Consider the following 20515-nt stretch of genomic DNA (forward strand, 5'->3'; position numbering starts at 1 on the left):
CCTCACAGCATATCATCAAGGATGGTGAGGAAAATTGCTGATTCTGCAATCAACAGAAATGTCTCCTTGATGGGTTGTGATTCTGTCAAGGGGCTTTCAAATTAGGGAAGGGTTAGGAATTGTGTACTGGAGCATCTATTATTGTCAAATATCATTTGACTCAAAAGCTCCTTCGCTCAAAAGACATCCTCCTACCTCTGTTCAAGAAAAATCTTAAGTGATATTCTCTTTTTTCTTTTTTTTGAAACAATGTGTAACAATGACACATGAACTTCACCAGGACAGTGATCACATATTGATCTCTCAGAGATGCCAATCAAGTTAGGACAAGCGATCTGGAAAATGGAACAGCCACTGCTTCAGCTGTGGACAAATATAAGACTTTGGGCTCAGTAGCAAGTTCATTGAATGAAATTTAAACTCTATAATATACAGGAAGAGGGACTAATTGAATATAACAAAGCTTTCTGCAAGTAATTCTATGAACCTATTGCTAGTAATTAGTGTAATCAGAAATCAGAAAAGAAAGGAACAGAGAAGCACAGACAGCAGAGAAGTCTAGAAATTGATGTGTTAAATAGAATCTGGAATATATTTGAGAAAACAGATGGAATTTGTGAAAACAATATTTTTAAGCTGAGTCATCTTTTCAGCCTACAATTTATTCCTGCCATGGCTTTCTTCTTCTGCAACATGAATTCCACTGAGTAACAGAGTTTCCCTGAAACACATTTATTTTGAAGGAAAAAAAGATTTCTGGGGTTTCACAGCTGTATGTCTCCATATGCCTTTGACAGTAATGAAATATTACTGCATTTGCCACACCTAGAAAAGTGAGAATTTTATAATGAAATTCCATCAAATAACCCTTACACTGACATGCATAATGTATACCCCTCTATTTTTAAATTAATTAAGGAATCTAACTCTCATTGATCTTAAAGTTTCTAAATGATTTCGAAGACCCAGGCTATAAAAAGCTGTCAGAATTAATTTTTTACTGCTTATATAATAAAGGATTAATCAAAAAGTCAAAATTTTCTTCTCTGATTCACTAAAATAAGGAAAGTCAACTATTAAAACATGACACAGAATGTCTCAGAACCCTAAATAAAAACTGTTTGGTAATAACACTGGTTTTGATGCTGTTTCTCAGACAGTAATTAACATGCTACTGGTGTAATCTATGGATGGCATTTTGCAAGATCACTGATTTAATATGCCAATTTTGGTCAAAGCCAATAAAGAAACATTCAGTTTTTTACTTTCCTGCATCATCTGCAAAGATGACACTGCCAGAGCATAGAGGCTGAAAGGTTGAAAAGCTTCGTGTCACAAATATTTTTCCCAGAAAATGAAGCATTACAATGTACTTGCTATCAACCCCTTACTCATACAGAATCTCTGTACAGACGATTAAGGTTATTACAGTATAAACACCACACTTGAAAAGTGTCACAATTCACTGAATGTTGTGTCCTTCAAATTTGTTTTGATGACCTTCCAAATCTGTTGGTAGACAGTGCCTTAGAAAGACACCCTTTTTACAATGATTTGCTGTGCAATAAACAGTACATTTAAAAAAAAAAATCTGAAAAGATGGTGAAAATGATTTACTTTCTTTCCTTTATGTGGAATTTACTATCTCTAACATCTGTGGTATGGCAAGGCTATCAGAGATGCAACTGAAGAGGTTTTACTTTTCATTTTAAAGGCTAGGGAACTATGAACAGGCTGGAAGATATATGCTGAAAAGTTTAGCAACCTGATCAGAAACTCCCTAAAGCAAATGAAAAACACTGAATTCAGTTTGTTTTCTGTTCCCTTCCTGAGAAGACAGAGGTATTTTCAGGACACTATTGCAAGAACCCTACTGCAGAAGTTTACTTTTTTGGTTAATAGTATTCTTAGAATGTCAGTTACTTAAAGAATGTGCTAAGTCATTTATCTAGTTGCAAATAATTTTATTTTGAGAATAATTATTTATCAGGAACACAAAGGTTAAACAGCACAATATAGTCATTAGGTTTGTCTTATCACTGATATAAACTGAAAAGAAGTTGCATGAATTCTGTTATTCCTATCATCTTATAAAAAGGAATTTATATTAAGTTGATGATATAAAATTAATAATCTCAAATATTGTTGATAACTTCAGCCATAATGTTCTCAAGGAAAAATAACTATTGGCATTCCACTTACTGCTAACCTTTATTCATTATACTTAGCTTCCTAGAATACATCCTGTTAATATCAATACAATATGTATGGATAGAGGACATCTGAAAATGATATGTATCCCTCAAAATATAGCTTGTGCACTCCAATTTAGTTCTGAAGGAAGGGAAGAGATTGCATGACTGTAACACAGAACAATTCTTTTGTACCTGCCAAGTGGAATTGCTGCAAAGTAGCACAGATCCATCTTTGCTCAACAAATCCACAAAACTTGACATATCTCAGAATCATAAAACAGTTGAAGTTGGAATGGACCTCTGCAGGTTATTTAGTCCAAACCCCTGCTCAGGCACTGCCACCTGGAGCCAGTTGCCCAGGACCACATCCAGGTGGCTTTTGAAGATCGTCAAGGGTGAAGAATCCATGACCTCTTTGAGCAACCTGTGCCAGTGTTTGATCACTCTCACCATTAAAATATGTTTCCTTATGTTAGACAGAGCATTCTGGTGTTTCTCTTTGTACTTATTGCCTCTTGCCCTGTCATTACGCACCTATGGAAAGAGCTTGGCTCCATCATTACTCCCCCTTCACCACCACAACCCCACCCCAGTCAATTAAGACCCTTTTGAGCTTTCTCTTCTCTAGGTTGAACAACATGACCTTGGTTATTCTGTAGAGACCTCCTCAGGTCTCACAAGTATCTCTGAACCATGACATTCTGAGATGAGGCAGGCTCAAGACCCTCAGTCTAGGTAAAATATATAGGTGTAGGTAAAATATCAAGATAGGTGAAACATGGGTAAAAAATGAATTTAATCATGGAATAAAGGCAATTCTTAATCACAATAGAAAGAGGAAATATTCATGTTGCTCATGTAGGTACTGCTTTCTTGGAAGCCAGCAGATTTGAATGTACACAGAGGCTCCTTGAAATATTTATGTTTTCTAGGGTGCTGCTCATCCACAAAAATGCTATTAAAGTCTAATAGAAACTCTGTTCAAAAGCATTTTAAAATAACATTATCCAAAATGGCAAATGTCAAGGCCTCAGTTTCAAATAAATAAGTGTAGGAAAGTGTAAATTCTCGTATCAGTAAATTTTGAATATTAATTAAATATGGATCTTAATCAAATGAGTACAGTTTTCAGCATTCCTCAAACTCCTGGTGAAACTGTATGCTTGATGCTAAAATGACAGCTTGTGATTTGATCAGAGGTTGTCCCTGCAGGGACCTACTGAGTCCCGCCACTAAACCACCACATCCCTTAGTGCCACAAAGGACAGCATGACTCCATGCAGGCAATCAGAGCACAAGTGAGACAGAACACAGAGTTAGGAATATTAGGGGAATATGACTTCTGACCAGGCTTCTTTAAGTACTGAGGCCTGCTGTGTAGCATTTCTCAGTTGAAGCACCATGTTGCCACAACCCTCTTACCCTGTGACTACACATACTTGGTAGAGTTGATCAGTGTATCATTTCCATCTAGGGAAAGCATGAAGGGAAAGTGATTTAAGCAACTCTTGTTCTGATCACCTGAGATGTGAGAGTAGTAGTACATAATGCCTATCCTTGAACCATAATATAATTTTCATACAGGTGTGTGCCACACCAATTTTGAAAAACTGATTTGTTTCTGTTATAGATAGAAAAACTGTTTATTTTCAGTTCTTTTAAAAGTACATCTTATATTGTTGCACAATATGGCAGGTTTCGCAGAGGATATTTTCATGTATAAAAAGCTGTTTCTATTGAAAATATAGGAAATAGAAACAGTTCCATTAATATTGTTTTCCATAGTGTTCCTTTAAAGGAATCCTAAATCCAATGGTTTGGCTCTATGATTAAATTGTCATTCTGGAATGTTCCTTCTTTCTTTGAGAAATACATCCTAATGGGAAAGGCTAGCCTGAATAACTAGCTAGTCAAGTGTTACCTGTAACTCAGAAATATTCTCACAGTACTCACAATATTTTAAATACCTTTCTATAATGCCTCCTCAGATTATTTAACATACCTTTGGCATGCTGACAACTAAATGACCGGTTGTTTGTGATCTTTTAGCAGAGCTGCTATCTGGCTTCACTTCCTCAGGGAGCACAAGCTGGAATGGCTATGACAAAATAAGGAGTTGAAGTATATCATGATAAAATATCTATCTATTTATTTATTTATTTATTTGACCTAGACAGAACACATGCAGAAATATCACTATCACTTCCTTTGATCTATAGAACAGTATGCGTCTAAATCCTATCACTATAAATACAGTATTACTAATCCTAATAAATGATTAACATGCTAAACAGCTTTTACTTAGAAGTATGGTTATATGTATATTCCTGAATTGCTGTCATTTCTGAAGTGACATTTCTAAAGAAGGTTATAAAATGATGCTTGACTTATATTAGCAATTAAATGAGAAAGATTATCTAGTCTATTTTAAACATAATTTTCAAGTTTTATTTATGCAGTTGTTACAGTCATAAATGCAGATTTTGGTTTACCATTTAAGTACTAAGAATTTTTCAAAAATTTGATGATAAAATTATAACCACTGAGAAAGAAGTAAACTTGAATTTTAAACACCCTTTCAAAAGACTATACATCCACTTGTTTCTGTCTACTATGAATTCCAGATTGTGAAATTACTAAGTTCTAGCCTAGGGTAACTAACAAGTTCCTTTCCTCAGTGATTTATTGTACATTGTTTTGAGGGAATAAGAAGAAATAAGGAGTGAAACAGAGAATGGAATTTCATTTCAGGCTTTACACCTCTTCTGGTTAGGACTTCAACAGCATATATGTGGTTCAGAATAATGCAAGTATGAAATAATGGTTTTTCTGCATGGGTGCATGGAATTTCATAATCTGTGAAAGCTCCAGTGTTCACTGAATAACCATCGTAAACTTTTAGTCTTGATTTGAAATTAATGTATTAGGAAAACACTAACCTTTCCCTTCACCAGTACTCGTATGTAAGTCGTCTGAACATCAACATCAAGCAGAGATGTGTCCAGATGTCTTTGAAACAAAATATGAATAAATGAATCAATCTATTATACAGTCCAGTATATAAACAGTTAAGACTACTCAATTATTTTATTATGACTTCACAGTTTGTAAAATACAGCTTCAATTTCAGGTATTAAGTTAAATGAAATATTATTAGCATTCCAACTTTAACTAATTCCTATCAGAGCTGAAAAAGCTTGTGGATTTCTAACCCCTTTTCGAACCACGAGCAAGGGCACTGTTGTGCTTAGTAGTTACAAATTAAGTTATAATTTAACTTATAAGAGTTATAAAATCTTCTTGTCATTTTTTGGCATGTTTCATCCACATTTCTTCCAGGTAATGCTCTGTTGTAGTTTAGGAAATAGGACAGATCATAGACTCCTTCCATTAAGCACTATGGACAAGGTTGCCCTACTCTGTTTCAAGAAGAATTTAACTATACAAGGATATGAATTGTACTGGAGCACTTCTAGGGACAGAGAATAGACATAAAACCCCACTCCCTACAATCCTAACCAACTAATGAAGAATGGAAAATATTTTATGTAAATATACGGGGACAGCACTGGAAGAAACCTGCCTGTGGACTGCAGAAATCATCAATTCAAAAAAGGACTACTGAGACACGCTGCTTGTTTAGGAGTAACAGAACAACCCAAAGTATCTTTATTTTATACATTTCCGTTTCTTTGGCAGAGGCTTCAAGATTTATTATATCAATCCCTACATTATTTTTCTTCCACTTGAAAACTCCCCATTTACAAGGAGGAAAACAATTGAAATTCTGCATATTAGAACTTCTGAATGGCAAAAATGAAGTGGAAAAATAAATAATATTTCTGACCTGTAAACAGAAAGATCCAAAATGAACTGGTTGTTTTCTTCATCGTCTTTCAAGGAGAAATGAAGCCTAATAATAAGGACAAGAAACATCTCCAGGATCAACATAATTGGGGTGAAAAAAAAAAACAAACATTATGGCATATTTCAAATTCAACTGCTAGCAATTTTAGATTTAACACAAATACCCTTTAGACAAAATCACATGATCATTTTAGAAACAGTTGCACTTTTCCTCATGAACAGGAAAAATTACTAACGTTTGAGCTAGAGTCATTCAACATTTGTTTTCTATTCTCTCCACCCAACACTCAAGAAACAGAATTAAAAATAGTGCTGAAGGTCAGTTAAAATTAAGATCAGTCTGTCAGTGCAGAGAGAGAGACATCTGCTGGCAAAGTGTCTGATCTGTTGATGTCTTCGCAGTTAAGAAAAACAGTACATGAAAAGCACAGATGGCCTGAAAAACAGTGGTTCTAACTTCATCATTTGTATAAAAAAAAAAAAGAAAAAAAAATGCATGCTTGTTCACAGCAATTAAGTTCCCTGTAGCATAAATATCTACATGTGCATTTCCAAAGTAAAAAAGAAAAAAAAAAAAAAAAAGATAAAGATTTGCTTAATATCCTTGATTCAATGCTGTAGTGAGGTGGGGGTTGGTCTATTCTCCCATGTGCCTGGTGACAGGAAGAGGAAGAATGGGCTTAAGTTGCGCCAGGGGAGGTTTAGGTTGGATATTAGGAAGAACTTCTTTACTGAAAGGGTTGTTAGGCACTGGAACAGGCTGCCCAGGGAGGTGGTGGAGTCACCATCCCTGGAGGTCTTTAAAAGACATTTAGATGTAGAGCTTAGGGATATGGTTTAGTGGAGGGCTTGTTAGTGTTAGGTCTGAGGTAGGACTCAGTGATCTTGGAGGACCCTTCCAGCCTAGATGATTCTGTGATTCTGTAATATTTATTAAAAATGAGAGTGCATTAGCTGTGTGTTTGTGATCTGGTGGCTGAGTTCTAAAATTTTTGAACAAATCTTGAATAAGGAGATCTATTCTAGACTTACTAGCCCTACTCATACTCTCAAATATTCCCAAGTATTAAAGTAGAGAAAAGACAAAATAAAACCCACCTATAAATGAGATGATTTTATAAATTAGGTATAAGTTTAAAATGAGAGGGTTTGGCTTCATTTAATTTATCTGGTACATTAAAACACCTAGGTGTCACCTTTCAGTGACATTAAAACACCTAGATATTTTATATAATAGAAAGAATAGAATAGAATATTTTATATAATAGAAAGAAGCTCAAATTTGTATACATTCTTTCAGCAATAAAAACATCTGTCAGATACATTTTATAACTCCTTGCTCTCTTGTTTTCTGATACCATCAACTTGGAAGAAAGCTTAGAGAACTTTAGGTTAATGGATATTTTTGAATGGTAAACTACAAATGATACAAAACAGCTTTCTTTCCTGTACACACTTCTTTATTTTACTACACCACAAAATTTGAGAATTCACTAAAACATTAACAGTAAAAAAGAGAATTGTAAAATTTTCTAGGTGAAAGCTTGAACAGAATCAAGGAGCAGAAATAGTCTTTTCTCAGCAGTATGTTGCTATTCCTCTCAATAACCAATGTTCAAAAAGAACCTTAGATAAATTTGGACATTGCATTAGATACTAGAGTTTTGCAATAAAACAGTAACTTTGGAGAGCACCACCTGTCTATTAGCAACTCTTTCAGTGAAGAGCAACTCTTTTCAGTGAAGAGCTATGATATTCTTGCTGAAGCCATAATGACAAAAACTGCTCAGTGATCTGACTTTACTTGAGCACATCCACACAGTAAATTCTAATCCAGAAAACTCAGGTGATATGAACAGGATTGCTACAAACAGTGAACTCAAGGTGACTATACTGCTTAAACAAAGATAGCTAGAGCTTTGTTCTGAATGTCTCTGCTTTTTAGAGGCATAATTACATTCTATTAATATAAGATTTAAACTATTTAAGGCTTGTCTTCTTTGAACTAAAAAATCATTCTTTTGCTTTTCTGTCACTTTGTCAGTTCTGCCAGGTTTACATCTGTTATGAGAGGACAGAATGATTTTGACTGGAAATATTACTTGGACATATTTTCCCACATTTAAAGTAGATACTTGTACACATTTATCTTCAGCAGTCAAGCTTTCACTATTTGTTTTCCACTATTAGCAAGATGCTCTAAGAAAGAGTCTTACCATGGAAGGTAATAAGAGTAAAGTATCTTATGTCATTTACTGAAAAACAAATTCTTCTATCATCAAACACCAAGATATTAAGTTATACAACTTTCAACACTTAACTTACTGAAAAGTAATTAATTATTTTTCCAGCATCAGAATATAATTTCAGGAGTCAGTTTCACCATCAGGAATATAATACTACACATGAGAACTTGTCAGTTCTCTTATTATCATCCTGTATATCCAAACAGTGGCTCAAATCAACTATAAAGAAGTTAACCGCAACATTGCTTCCTTACATACTTTGGCACATTGACATTTAGAACTTTTCCTTCTGCAGTCACCAGTGTTGGAAGAAGCTTCTCTCTCTTTTTTGGCTCCCTTAACAAGACAGAAAGAAAAATGTTTTATAATTTGTCATTCTCATATTTTCTGTTGTATAGGTAAAATAAAAAAGAAAGAAGATGGCAAGAAGTTAAGTATACCTTATATTGTCTTTTGCTTTCCGTTTTTCTTCAATATACCTGTGAGCTTCTAATCTAGATTCTGGAGTATAAGGTGTAGGCTCCTCCCAAAATCTTCTGTCTTCTTCATCATCTTCAACTGTCCTCCATGTTTCTTTTTCTGTTTCTCCTTCTGACTGATGGTTTTCTTTGTTCTGTAGGGAGCCTGGGCTACACAAGATCACAAGAAATGTTATTTTAATGAAATGAATGAAGAGTAACTGTATTGAAAATGTATTCTTGCAATAATTTATTTTTTTTACTTCAATACCAATAGTTGCGTAATTCCTACAGAGAATAATAATTTACAGATTTGAATAATTTAGTCTGTTCTGCAACTTTCATCAATCATTAAAACATTTTTCAACAGAATACTTTTCATTTATTTAACTAAGAAGTTATACTATGGTTTTGCTTAGCTGTCTGAAAACCCTGACAGATTTAATTTCAGGAGCAGAATTTTCAAATGCCCTTACAACCTTCAGGTGAAAGAAAACCTTCAGTCCCTCTTAAGTTTAAGTATTCCCAAAGTCAGAGAGCAGCAGGTTAGAAATTTTAAGATAGCAACTTTTTACTTACACATATCCTCAAGTGCCATTTTAGAACCCAAATAAATTTTCCCCTAGACCTAAACTTCTGTAATGTTCAGAAAGTCTCTAGCTATATAAAATGAAAACTAGATTTGTTATACAGCTGTGATCTGTGTGGAAAAAAGTTCTATAACCACGTTCTCCATGGAACTTGGACTCTATTGATCTAAAAAATTGTTAAATGACATGTACAGTATAAGATGACATAAGGGAAAAATGCTTCTGCTAACTAAATAATCTTAGTAGTATTAGGTAGAAGAAGTGTAGGAGTTAACATTCCTTAGCCATTTACATCTCAAAAGATCTGCAAATACTATGTCTTTCTTAATATATATTGCGTCTGAAGCAAAAGAAATGATATATGAACATCTGCTGTCTCTGAAACCACTGTACTACCTTAAATAACAATTTCCAGCTGTCCTGAAAGAAGCTATCAATCACACCACTTTGGAACCTAGAAAATTTAGTTTGGAGTTCTTGGACAGAACTTCTGTTGTACTGACTACAGGTTAGTAGTTAATAACGTTTATAATTAAGTATGTTTTTCATTAGAGACCATAGCTGAAATGCTAGAATCCTGCTAGAATCAGCAATGAAGACAAACAGAAGACTTTAAGTGGAATTATATTAACAACATTGAACAAGGAAAAACAAAATTCTTAGTGAAGAAAGAGACGAGTGATACTTACTTACAAACTGCTGCTGCCTACTCTTACCTATCAAATCCAAGCTTAGCTTCCACTTGTTTCTCTTTCCTATCCTTTCTTTCATGCATCCTTCTTTGAGCCTCTTCTTTTTCTTTGGCTCTTTTGAGAAGGTAAGATTGTTCCTGTTCTTTAATTTTCTGTTTCACTTCTGGATAGTTTTGAAGAGCTTGAATCCTCTCTGAACGTTCTATTTCTTTACTATCCAAATACTTCCCAAAACGAAAAAATAAAAAAAAAATTAAATATATGAGAAATGTAAAACATATTCAAATCAATACATCAATTAAAGCATAACATAAGTTGTACTGCATTAAAATAATTAACAGTAAGTTGCTATTCAGATCTGAAAATGTTTGTGTGTCTGAGAGCTGCCTTTTGCATTTTCCTGGGATTTTAGTTAGTCATATTGCTATGTAGTAGAAAGAGTCCCTTCAGCCATTTCTGATATTTGTCTGCCTTTTATTAAGCTCATAAAACTATTACAAAAATATTTCTTTAGATATGTTCATTTAACTCAAAAATGAGTTAAATTACTCTTAAGAAGTTAAGCAAGTGTCTGTGCTTCTCCAAGAGAAATTGGAAGAGCATATTTAAGGATTCTGACTACCTCTTTCAATGACAGAAAATCATTAGATCAGTCACTGTACAAAACCTCCATCTCAGAGTATCTATTTACAATATAGAGCATTTTCACATCAATTTCTACTGTTTTCCTGCCTTGTGTTGTTGGTATGGTACATATTGTTGGTACATTACCAATGACCTGGTAACTTTCTAAAATCATAGTAATAATTTAAAAATACACTGTGCATATATATATACACACACATATATAAAGCTAAAAGCCAGAACTGTACCATGTATTTATCTTTTCAGAACTTTGTTTAAGGATCTCCAATGAAAATGACAGAAAAGTTAACAAATGCATGTGGCTTACTATAATTATTTATTATCACGTTACTTAATACAGTCACCTATTCAGAACAGAATTTAATTTTCTGTGAACAGTAAGAAAAATATTCCTAATTTTCCTACCACAAGCACTTAATTGTTTTGAATTACTATGTTCAGTCAACAAAGCTGGTTATTGATTTGGACATTAATTTAACATTAAAAATCTTACTTTCAATTGATGAAGTGTTGCCACTACAAATTGTCTATAACCTTGAAATTCAGTACATGGGTTACCCACTAGAAACAGTTCCTTCAGATGTATATTATATTTTAGGGTTTCAATACTGGAAAGTTCACCAATGAAATTTGCTGTCAGGTCAAGTTTCTTCAGATCTTCACAGCCTGTTTGAAATAAATAAATAAATAAATAAATAAAACAAAAGAAAACAAACAAACAAACAAACATCATTCAATGTGGGTACTCCATGTGGCTAAAGAGTGTCTAATTGCTTCAGGAGAGCAGAATCCTGATGGATTTCATTTCTTTGTAACTTAAATCTTCACTAACATTGATTTTATTACTGGTTAAATTGTTAATATTGATGAGAAAATTGTATGTTCACCAGAAGAATTCAATATAAACAGAAACACTAAATTTGCTAAGAAAATGCTCTGGGAAATTTGGATCCAGAATTCATTAGCCACTCTTTTTATCATAATATATCCATGAGTCATAACCTTGATTCCAAGAGTAAAAAAGTTCAGATAAGAGCAAGCTCAACTTCTGTGCTCATCATTTTAATCGCTTCTTTTCCTTTGCAGGTCTATTTGGCAAGTAGTTTATTCATAATGGAACTGAAAGAGCATAAACAACGCAAAATGATTTATTAGGGGATTTAAATAACCTCAATTTTTGCACGGCTAATTCCCAAAGGTTCTGACTTCTAAGTAAATGACAAATCACAGTAATAAATAATGCAGCCTGATAGAGGAACTTAAAATTTACTGGCATGAAAACAGATGTAAGTTTCTTAGCAAATTGCCAAATAGGTAATGTACTACATATTTCTTCAACTTTTACAAATTTCTGTTTAGCCTATTTGTTTATTTTTCTGTTTGATTTAAACCATCCTCCTGAAACATCTTGCACACTGTTTAAACAAAACAAATCAGCTTTTTTTTATTGTTCTGTTGCCAAGGTGGACATTTTATATATTCAGCAACTTGCCTACGCGAGAAAAATAATGAAATAAGTCAAAAGTCAGATTTTATTCAGAAAATATGGAACGTGTTTATGCATGGCTTTAAGTCTTAGGATTTGATCTTTGCACATGCAATTATCATGTCAAGATAAATGGTTAAACATAGATAAGATAGACAAGACTTCATGTAATGACAGAAAAAAGAATCACCTGAAAAACTATAAAAATACTCCAGACTGACAATGCAACTTGTTCACAGTGGAGAGCCTTCTTTGTGAGACTTTTGATTGCTGAAGATGACTGCTGAACCATTACAAGAGACACTCTTTACATTCCGCATAGCATCAGCATCAAAAAATATTGCATTGCTCTGGCTAACCTACCTAGCAGATCATCTTAACTTTACAGTGAGGAAATACCAATTCTCTATGGGTTTCCTGAAAATTTCGATCTCCTATTTTGCAAAATATTAAAGAATAGAGCTGTCATAGCTGACAACACTGGTAAGAGAATATGTAAAAATCAAGTTAAAATGCACTTAAGAAACTGCAGTGACAGAACTTCAGCAGTAGGAACCACTTGAAACACTGCACAGAAGTTGGCTCCTTCTTCTGACAATCAATAAAGTACAGAATCACAGAATTTCTAGGTTGGAAGAGACCTCAAGTCCAACCTCTGACCTAACGCTAACAGTCCCCACTAAACCATATCCTTAAGCTCTACATCTAAACGTCTTTTAAAGACTTCCAGGGATGGTGACCCCACCACCTCCCTGGGCAGCCTATTCCAATGCCTAACAACCATTTCGGTAAAGAAGTTCTTCCTAATATCCAACCTAAACCTCCCCTGGCGCAACTTAAGCCCATTACCCCTCGTCCTGTCACCAGGCACGTGGGAGAACAGACCAACCCCCACCTCATTACAGCCTCCTTTAAGGTATCTGTAAAGAGCAATAAGGTCACCCCTGAGCCTCCTTTTCTCCAGGCTGAACAAGCCCAGCTCCCTCAGCCGCTCCTCGTAGGACTTTTTTCTCCAGGCCCCTCACCAGCTTCATCGCCCTTCTCTGGACCCGCTCAAGCACCTCGATGTCCTTCTTGTAGCGAGGGGCCCAAAACTGAACACAGTACTCCAGGTGCGGCCTCAGCAGAGCCAAGTACAGGGGGATGATCACTTCCCTAGCCCTGCTGGCCACACTGCTTCTTATGCAAGCCAGGATGCTGTTGGCCTTCTTGGCCACCTGAGCACACTGCTGGCTCATATTCAGCCGACTGTCCACCATCACTCCCAGGTCCTTCTCCGCCAGGCAGCTCTCCAACCACTCATCTCCCAGCCTGTAGCTCTGCTTGGGGTTATTGCGCCCCAGGTGCAGGACCCGGCACTTGGCCTTGTTGAACTTCATACAGTTGACCTCAGCCCATCGGTGCAGCCTATCCAGATCCTTCTGCAGAGCCTTCCTACCCTCAAGCAGATCGACATTTATTGGTGGGCATAATCAATAGCTTCCACCCTTATACTTAATCTATATTCATTTACAACTCAAGTGTTGCAATAAGAAAAGGCAAAATCGTTCATTTAAAAACCTTACCTTCCAGATTTTCAATTTTTTCAATGTTGTTCAAAGCTAAATTTAAATATTCCAGCTTCTTTAACTTACCCACATTCTCTGTAACAAAACACAGATCCATTATTTCAGTTTCCCTCATGGGAAGGGCATTATTATTTTACTTGCTCACTTGACTATGAACAAACAATAAAGCAGAAAAATTGGAAGGACAAACCTGAATATGTAATAGACTATCAGACATTAATATTTTAATACTAATAAAAAGATTAAAACAGAAATTCTCTGCAAAGCATAAATTGAAATGAAAATAGTATAGTCAAATAGGGAAGGCTATAAACACATTTTATCAAAAGTTCCATAACAAAAATATAAAATGCAAGAGGACTGGCCAAAAAGCATGGTGAAATATTCCTTTCATCATGAAAGTCATGAATGCTCAGACCATACTTTGTCAAGCTTTATAAAATTTGAGTTTTACACTCACTTATATAGAAAAGCTCGTTGGTGGGTTTTGGGTATATATTTTTAGTATACTTTTAGTATATATTCAATTTTTAAAGATATTCTATCTACAGGGTTAATACAAGAAACTTAAATAATCAATAAATCCATACTGTATTACATTTGGCAGAATTTATGCTGTTTTGAAATAAAGCCTAGAACTATTCTTTTATGTAACACAGACTTGCTTACACAATGTAAGCAATGTACACAATGTATGCGTTGTCTATAAAATGGTATGGGTGTATTCTGGCACAAATGTGGTCTACGAAACTTCCTTTTCTTCTGGAATTTTTGTGGTAACTGACTTTTTCTGAAAATTGTTTTAAAAAACAACAACAACAAAAACAAACCAACCTTAAGATTTATTTAAATTTCTAATATTAGGAAGTAAAGGAGAAATTAAGAAATCAGATGTGAAAATGTCATTTTCAACCAGAATTTTCAAATATACATGATCAGTTGAGAAAGCAGGAGCGGGATGGCCCACAGTTATGGGTTAGTTATTACCTTTTGTGTTTTTTCTTTTTTACTAGTGTCATAGTGAATATATGAACACACAATTGTAACAAAAGTAATGGTGCAATAATAAGCAACTTCAAATTAATCTGTTTTTGTGCCGTAAAAGTGAAAAACAACCTTGAGGCGTGCACTAGCATTCTGGGATACAAAATTTATCTACCAGTTTCATTCCTCAGAGCTCATGTTTCTGCACTAGAAAGTTTGGTAGTGCTGTGTTTGTGCCAGTCACACTGTCCTTCACTGCAGCTCTTCCTCCCATAATACATTGTTCAAGCTTAGTGGTGTTATATGTCCGTGTACTGAGTGGAAGTGCCATAGTAGGTAACATTAGTTCGCATACTACAGAGGCACAGTAGAGGTAAGTAAATAACGAAAAAGTCACACGATTGTATAGATGGCTAGTGGCTTGGGAGCTGGAAGGTAAAGCCATTTGCAGAGGAACAAAACATCTGCAACGCTGAAGGGTCAAGATCCTAAATGTTTGCCTACTTCTTCAGAGAGGCCTAGCTCACCCAGCTAAATGGTGCTGGCAAACCATGAAGACACAAGGGTCTCTGAGATGATCACGCTTTGTGTCAAAAGTATTCACAGCGCTGTTACTGTTGCTGTGTGGGAGAATTTCTTTCCTGGTTTCTGAAATATTAGGCAAGAATCAATTTACACTAATTTTAGGCTTTCTTTTATATAATTTTGTACTAGTTTTGGGCTTTCTTTACAGGAAAGCATTATGTAAAATCTAAACATCACCTAATGTTAACTAATGCACTTTTTTTTCAGAGTGTAAATCATGGAAGGAGTGCAATACTGCTTGATGTTTATTCTAAGAGGAGAACAGAACTAGAAATTTGCTTTAATCATAGAAAATGTGCCAGAGAGAAGAATGGTTAAAATGGAGTAGTACACAGAGCACAAGGGGAGGAACTACATTGTTTTGCTTCAAGGTAGGAATAAATTTAGTAGATAATATTTTCAGGAATAATCTCTGATCAGTTAAGACCATTTGAAAGAAAAAAATGAGTGAGGATTCTCTTTTTTAAAATACAGTGATCCAAATTTACCCTTAATATCACCGTGATGTAACCAGAATACCTAAAATGACTTATTTAAATCTACTAGACTGTTCTAGGCCAAGAACACTACTAGACTGTATAGGCCAAACAAAAGATAGCAGGCAGCTCTCAGCCAAGGATAGGAACATTCTATAATCTAGGATCTAAAATGTTTTATTTTCACCATGATCTATTGAAATGTGCATGTCCACAGTGACTGGGTTTGTTCTGTCAGAACGGCTAGCATTTCTTCCTTTGAATACACAAAGGAGATGAAGAGGGAATAGGGCAGTAAACAAACTTCAGCTGTCCCAAAAGTGACTGGAAAATGCAAATGTCATTTGAGATGTGACTGAGACACAAATATGATACAAGATACACAGTGTAACTCATGATACAGTTCACCAAATTTTCCCCATTCACCACATTTTTTGAAGATTTGACTGGGAAACCTATCTGATGAAGTCAAAAAGTTTACCTCACAGTCTAATTTACAAGCTGCACTGATTAACTGTTGTACATACTCTCCCTGCAGAGACAAACAAGAAAATTCAAGCATTCATCTAACACACACAGATCATGTCTACGGCTGAGCTACTTGTCTAGGCTCCTCTATAATCAATAAACAGAAATAGGTTCTTCAAGGTGCAATTTGTCTTACCTTAAATTGGCTGTCTAAAACCAGTGAACTAAATCATGCTCAAATATTCTTTCTTCATAAGGGAGGCTACAGTAACTGGCTAAGATATGAATGTCTAAAAGTTATGTGACATCAATTCTACCACTTAGCTTACTAAGACCTTGGAGAGAGAGTTTTGTAATTCACAAATAGATGATGAAATGAATTTCTCAGCAAGGACTCATGCAGTTTAGTTATGGCTGTACATTTCTCCTAAGGTATTTCTTTAATGACAGCTGACAAAAAATGGGATGAAATCTTTTGCCTTAAGGACACAATAGCAGTGAGAAAAACAACTTATTTTGGTACAATTTTGATGGAATAGATCAGCATAAAGAAGTTTTTGTTTTTGTTAAAAAAAAAAAAAAAAAGTATTCTCTCTTAGAAAATATTTATCCTCTCTAAGAAATGCAGATTTTATCGATACAAATACTCCCTGGGAAATCCCTGACAAGACCCTTCAGGGTAGGACAGAGTTGAAAGGACTTAAAGCCATTGCCTACAGATCCTAAGCACATTATTTCATCCTAAAACCTTAGATTTTTTTCTACCTTTCAAGGAACTTCAAAGAATATGCTAATATCATTCCTGAGCATTTCTGATTTTCCAGCCTTTATAAAGCCCTTAATAATATGTTTTAACCTTTGGTTAGCTCTGAAGAGGTCAGGTAGTTGGACTAGATGATCTTTGAAGGAGTCCTAACCAAACTATCCTATCCTATCCTATCCTATCCTATCCTATCCTATCCTATCCTATCCTATCCTATCCTATCCTATCCTATCCTATCCTATCCTACACAGTATCCATAGCGTCTAAGCTTTTCCAGCCCAAGGCCTGATGTCATGTCTTTCTGTGTACCTAGCAAACTTAAAGCTACACCGTAACACCACAAAACATAGATCATATGGAATTATATCTTCTCCTGTGGTACAAGATCATTGAGATTCCTCTGTAAAAACTTGTCTTTATGCACAAAAGCAATAATTGTGTATGAATGAAAATTATTTCAATGTTAAAAAAGCTACTGTTAAAAGCTACCTTATAAAAATTGAATTGAAAAGCAAGCATGAGGATAGCTAGTCTTCTCATGTCACAGTCCATGGTATGCATTAAACTATCTCTCTGTTTGAACTGTTAAACTGTCTTATACCATGAAAACACGATATATGAGTTGTATCTTGACACAGGAGATTTAAATCAATAAAAAGGTGTTCTGCACTCATATTCTAGTGAGTGTATCTCACATCTTGTATCTCAGCACTATCTATGTTTTTCATTTAAAATTTATCTTACAAATTTCTGAGCTTTTTAGAAATCTACTTCCATAAGAGGGAAAGAAAAGCTTGTAGGATCAGATTCACAAAGAACTGTTCTGTGGTTACTTACTCCACATTCCCCAAAAGTATAATACAAAAGATTTATTTTGTTTGTTTGTTTATTTTTGTTTCTGATTACGCATGCAATTCCATGTAATAAGAAACATATCCAGAAAACACTTACCAATTTTGGGAATTAGATTATTCTGAAGATAGAGAATTTTCAAATCTCGACACCATTTGTCAAGATATTCTAGTTTTTCTATTTCTTGCTGATGTAAAGAGATTTCTTCCAGTGAAAAAATTTCACAGTTATTATGTTCTGCACGTCTTCGAACAAGATCTTCGGTGACTGAAAGAAATATTTGAAGTCATTGGAAAATATATCACAGAATCATAGAATCATTAAGGTTGGAAAAGACCTTCAAGATATTCTCCACCTGGTTTATGAACAACTTAGAGAATCATTAAAGTCTTTTGTTCCACCGTACAAAATAGGTATCTAGTATGAACAGCAACAAAAAGAGAATCTGCTACAAAAGACAACAAATGCCAAGTAACATCAGCTCGCTCTGCCACTGTAAACATGATTTGTAAAACACAGTCACATCACCTGTAACATTTAGAAAAATACATACAAAAACTGCTGAGTCTTTCGTAAAAGTGTAATGCAAACCTTGCAAAAATGAATCCATCATGCATTGTTTTTGGCATAGCTTAGATTGCAAAGTGATTCATGAAGACAAGCAATGGAGTGTTTTATACTCTTATTTCCTGGTGACACTTGTTCACATCAGAGGTACCAAGAAAAAAAAATAAAAATAAAATTAAAATAAAAATAAAAATAAAAAATAAAAGTAAACTAGCTACACTCTCATCATATTCTTCTGCCAGCACAGTGTGCTGAGAAATATGCAGGATCAATGTTGAAAGTGGACAGATATTTTCTACTTTTTCCATGCTTGAGGCAAATCCATAACTAATGCATGCTTATAAATGTTTATGGTGGGATGAAATTAATCCTGGGTATTTATTAGGCACTAACAGTTCATCAGAAGCAAGCGAAAGAGTTTCAGTGGCTGAAACTCACCAGAATCTGGGGTTAAAGATTTTCATGTACTAATATTTAATTCCAGGCAATCTTTCAAACAGTGAAAAGGCTCTGTATAATGAAGGTAAAGAAATTCTATGAGAACCAGTACTCTTGAGCTAGATGTTTTTATTTGTTTCCAGCCCACTGCACCAAAAAAACACTGGCATTCTCATCTCCTTGATAAGCAGTGAACTACAGTGAAGTACTGATTAAAAAATTGCATTTTATCAAATAAGCATAGGTATTTTCATGGCTGCAAAAACCTAAAGAAGCATAGCAAGCTTTTCAAAAATTCTCTGAAGAAAAATAATTAAAAAATGAATAAATAAAATAAATGCAGAGATCTATGAAAACATCCCTGGAGGTGTTCAAGACCAGGTAGGATGGGGCCCTAAGCAACCTGATCTAGTGGGTGGCAACTCTGCCTATGGCAGGGGGGGTTGGAACTAGGTGATCTTTAAGGTTCCTTCCAACCCAAGCCATTCTATGATGCTATGAAAAGAAGTTGGTCCTGACATGCAATAATGAAAGATATATTTAATTGCTCCTTTATCTCAGGGAGATTTTCTCAAATCATCTGTTTTTTGTTACTGGTCCTGGAATTGCTGCATGTATTCTTGTGGTCTGGGCTGGTAAAAGCTGGGTAATCCACACACCAATACAGTCCATACATGTGCATGTCAGTGTAGTTTGTCAATCCACAGCCTCTGGGAAAGGTGTGAAACAGGCTTTATATGTATGTTATATTATTTTCAGATGAACAGGAATAAATTTTAAATTGTTCATAACCATAATAACCAATTGTTCATAACCAATTGTTCACCATAAATTGTTCACCCAAGTTTTGTCTGATTAACAGAATTATGTAATAGTGGTACTGATACTGATGGAGTGTAGATCCTGTCTGCATACAAAGCATATTGGGAAAGGTGTCTTTTTATTTCTCAGTCATTGTGGGTTGGTTTCCTATATCTGAACAACCATCTTCTCTTTAACAGGCTACTGATTAAACCTGAATAAATTATTAGAGAAAATAGAACTATGGCAATAACCACGACTAAATAATTTAGTCTTCACAGAAAATATGAAAAAAAAAAAAATCACCATTTCTAATAAAGTACTTTGCAAATATGCTGGTATAACAGAAATAATGACTTAGTAATGTGTTTAGTAAGTATTATTAAGTAAGAAGCATTCTTAAGTAAGAATACTTACTAATGTTTTTAGTGACAGATCTTTTAGTGACCGTATTTCCAGTGCAAACTGGTATTTCTGAGCAAGAGCACAATATTCCACAATCTGCAGACTTACACTTTGGAGACAGCATTATGCTTTATGCCCTTTCTTTATACAAAAGGAATTCATATGAACTATTCTTGACAGTTTTATTACAGTCAGATTTCCATTTGCTGATGAAAAGAAACTTGAACTGATTGTTGCAATGATTATGCAAAGATGCTAATTTTCATTACCAGATGGTTTGTAAGGTAGAGACAATAATTCCCAATAGAAGCTACAGTGGGGTTTTATTGACCTGTTTTGGGGCTGCTGTAGGGAAATGAGCGAACGTTTGACATTTTGTATGCTACCTACTGCATTTAAGAGGAATGAGGGAAACAAACTTGCAAGAGA

The 20515-nt window shown here is 34.8% G+C and overlaps 1 protein-coding gene across 2 annotated transcripts in view; it reads right to left on the minus strand.

Moving 5' to 3' along the window:
- The window catches only part of DNAAF11 (dynein axonemal assembly factor 11), a 30953-nt gene that overhangs the window by 8819 nt on the left and 1619 nt on the right, over positions 1-20515 (minus strand). Inside the window, exons 2-10 of one of the 2 annotated variants that reach the window (XM_068672678.1) lie at positions 17975-18142; positions 13745-13822; positions 11187-11359; positions 10073-10272; positions 8749-8937; positions 8567-8644; positions 6043-6108; positions 5135-5204; positions 4198-4293 (exon numbers count right to left, since the gene is read on the minus strand). In XM_068672678.1, the coding sequence (XP_068528779.1) occupies positions 4198-4293; positions 5135-5204; positions 6043-6108; positions 8567-8644; positions 8749-8937; positions 10073-10272; positions 11187-11359; positions 13745-13822; positions 17975-18142 (1118 nt within the window). The remainder of the gene's footprint in view (positions 1-4197; positions 4294-5134; positions 5205-6042; positions 6109-8566; positions 8645-8748; positions 8938-10072; positions 10273-11186; positions 11360-13744; positions 13823-17974; positions 18143-20515) is intronic. The other variant, XM_068672680.1, reaches the window with a different exon arrangement.

This window comes from Anas acuta, chromosome 2, assembly GCF_963932015.1.
Source record: "Anas acuta chromosome 2, bAnaAcu1.1, whole genome shotgun sequence".
NCBI lineage: Eukaryota > Metazoa > Chordata > Aves > Anseriformes > Anatidae > Anas > Anas acuta.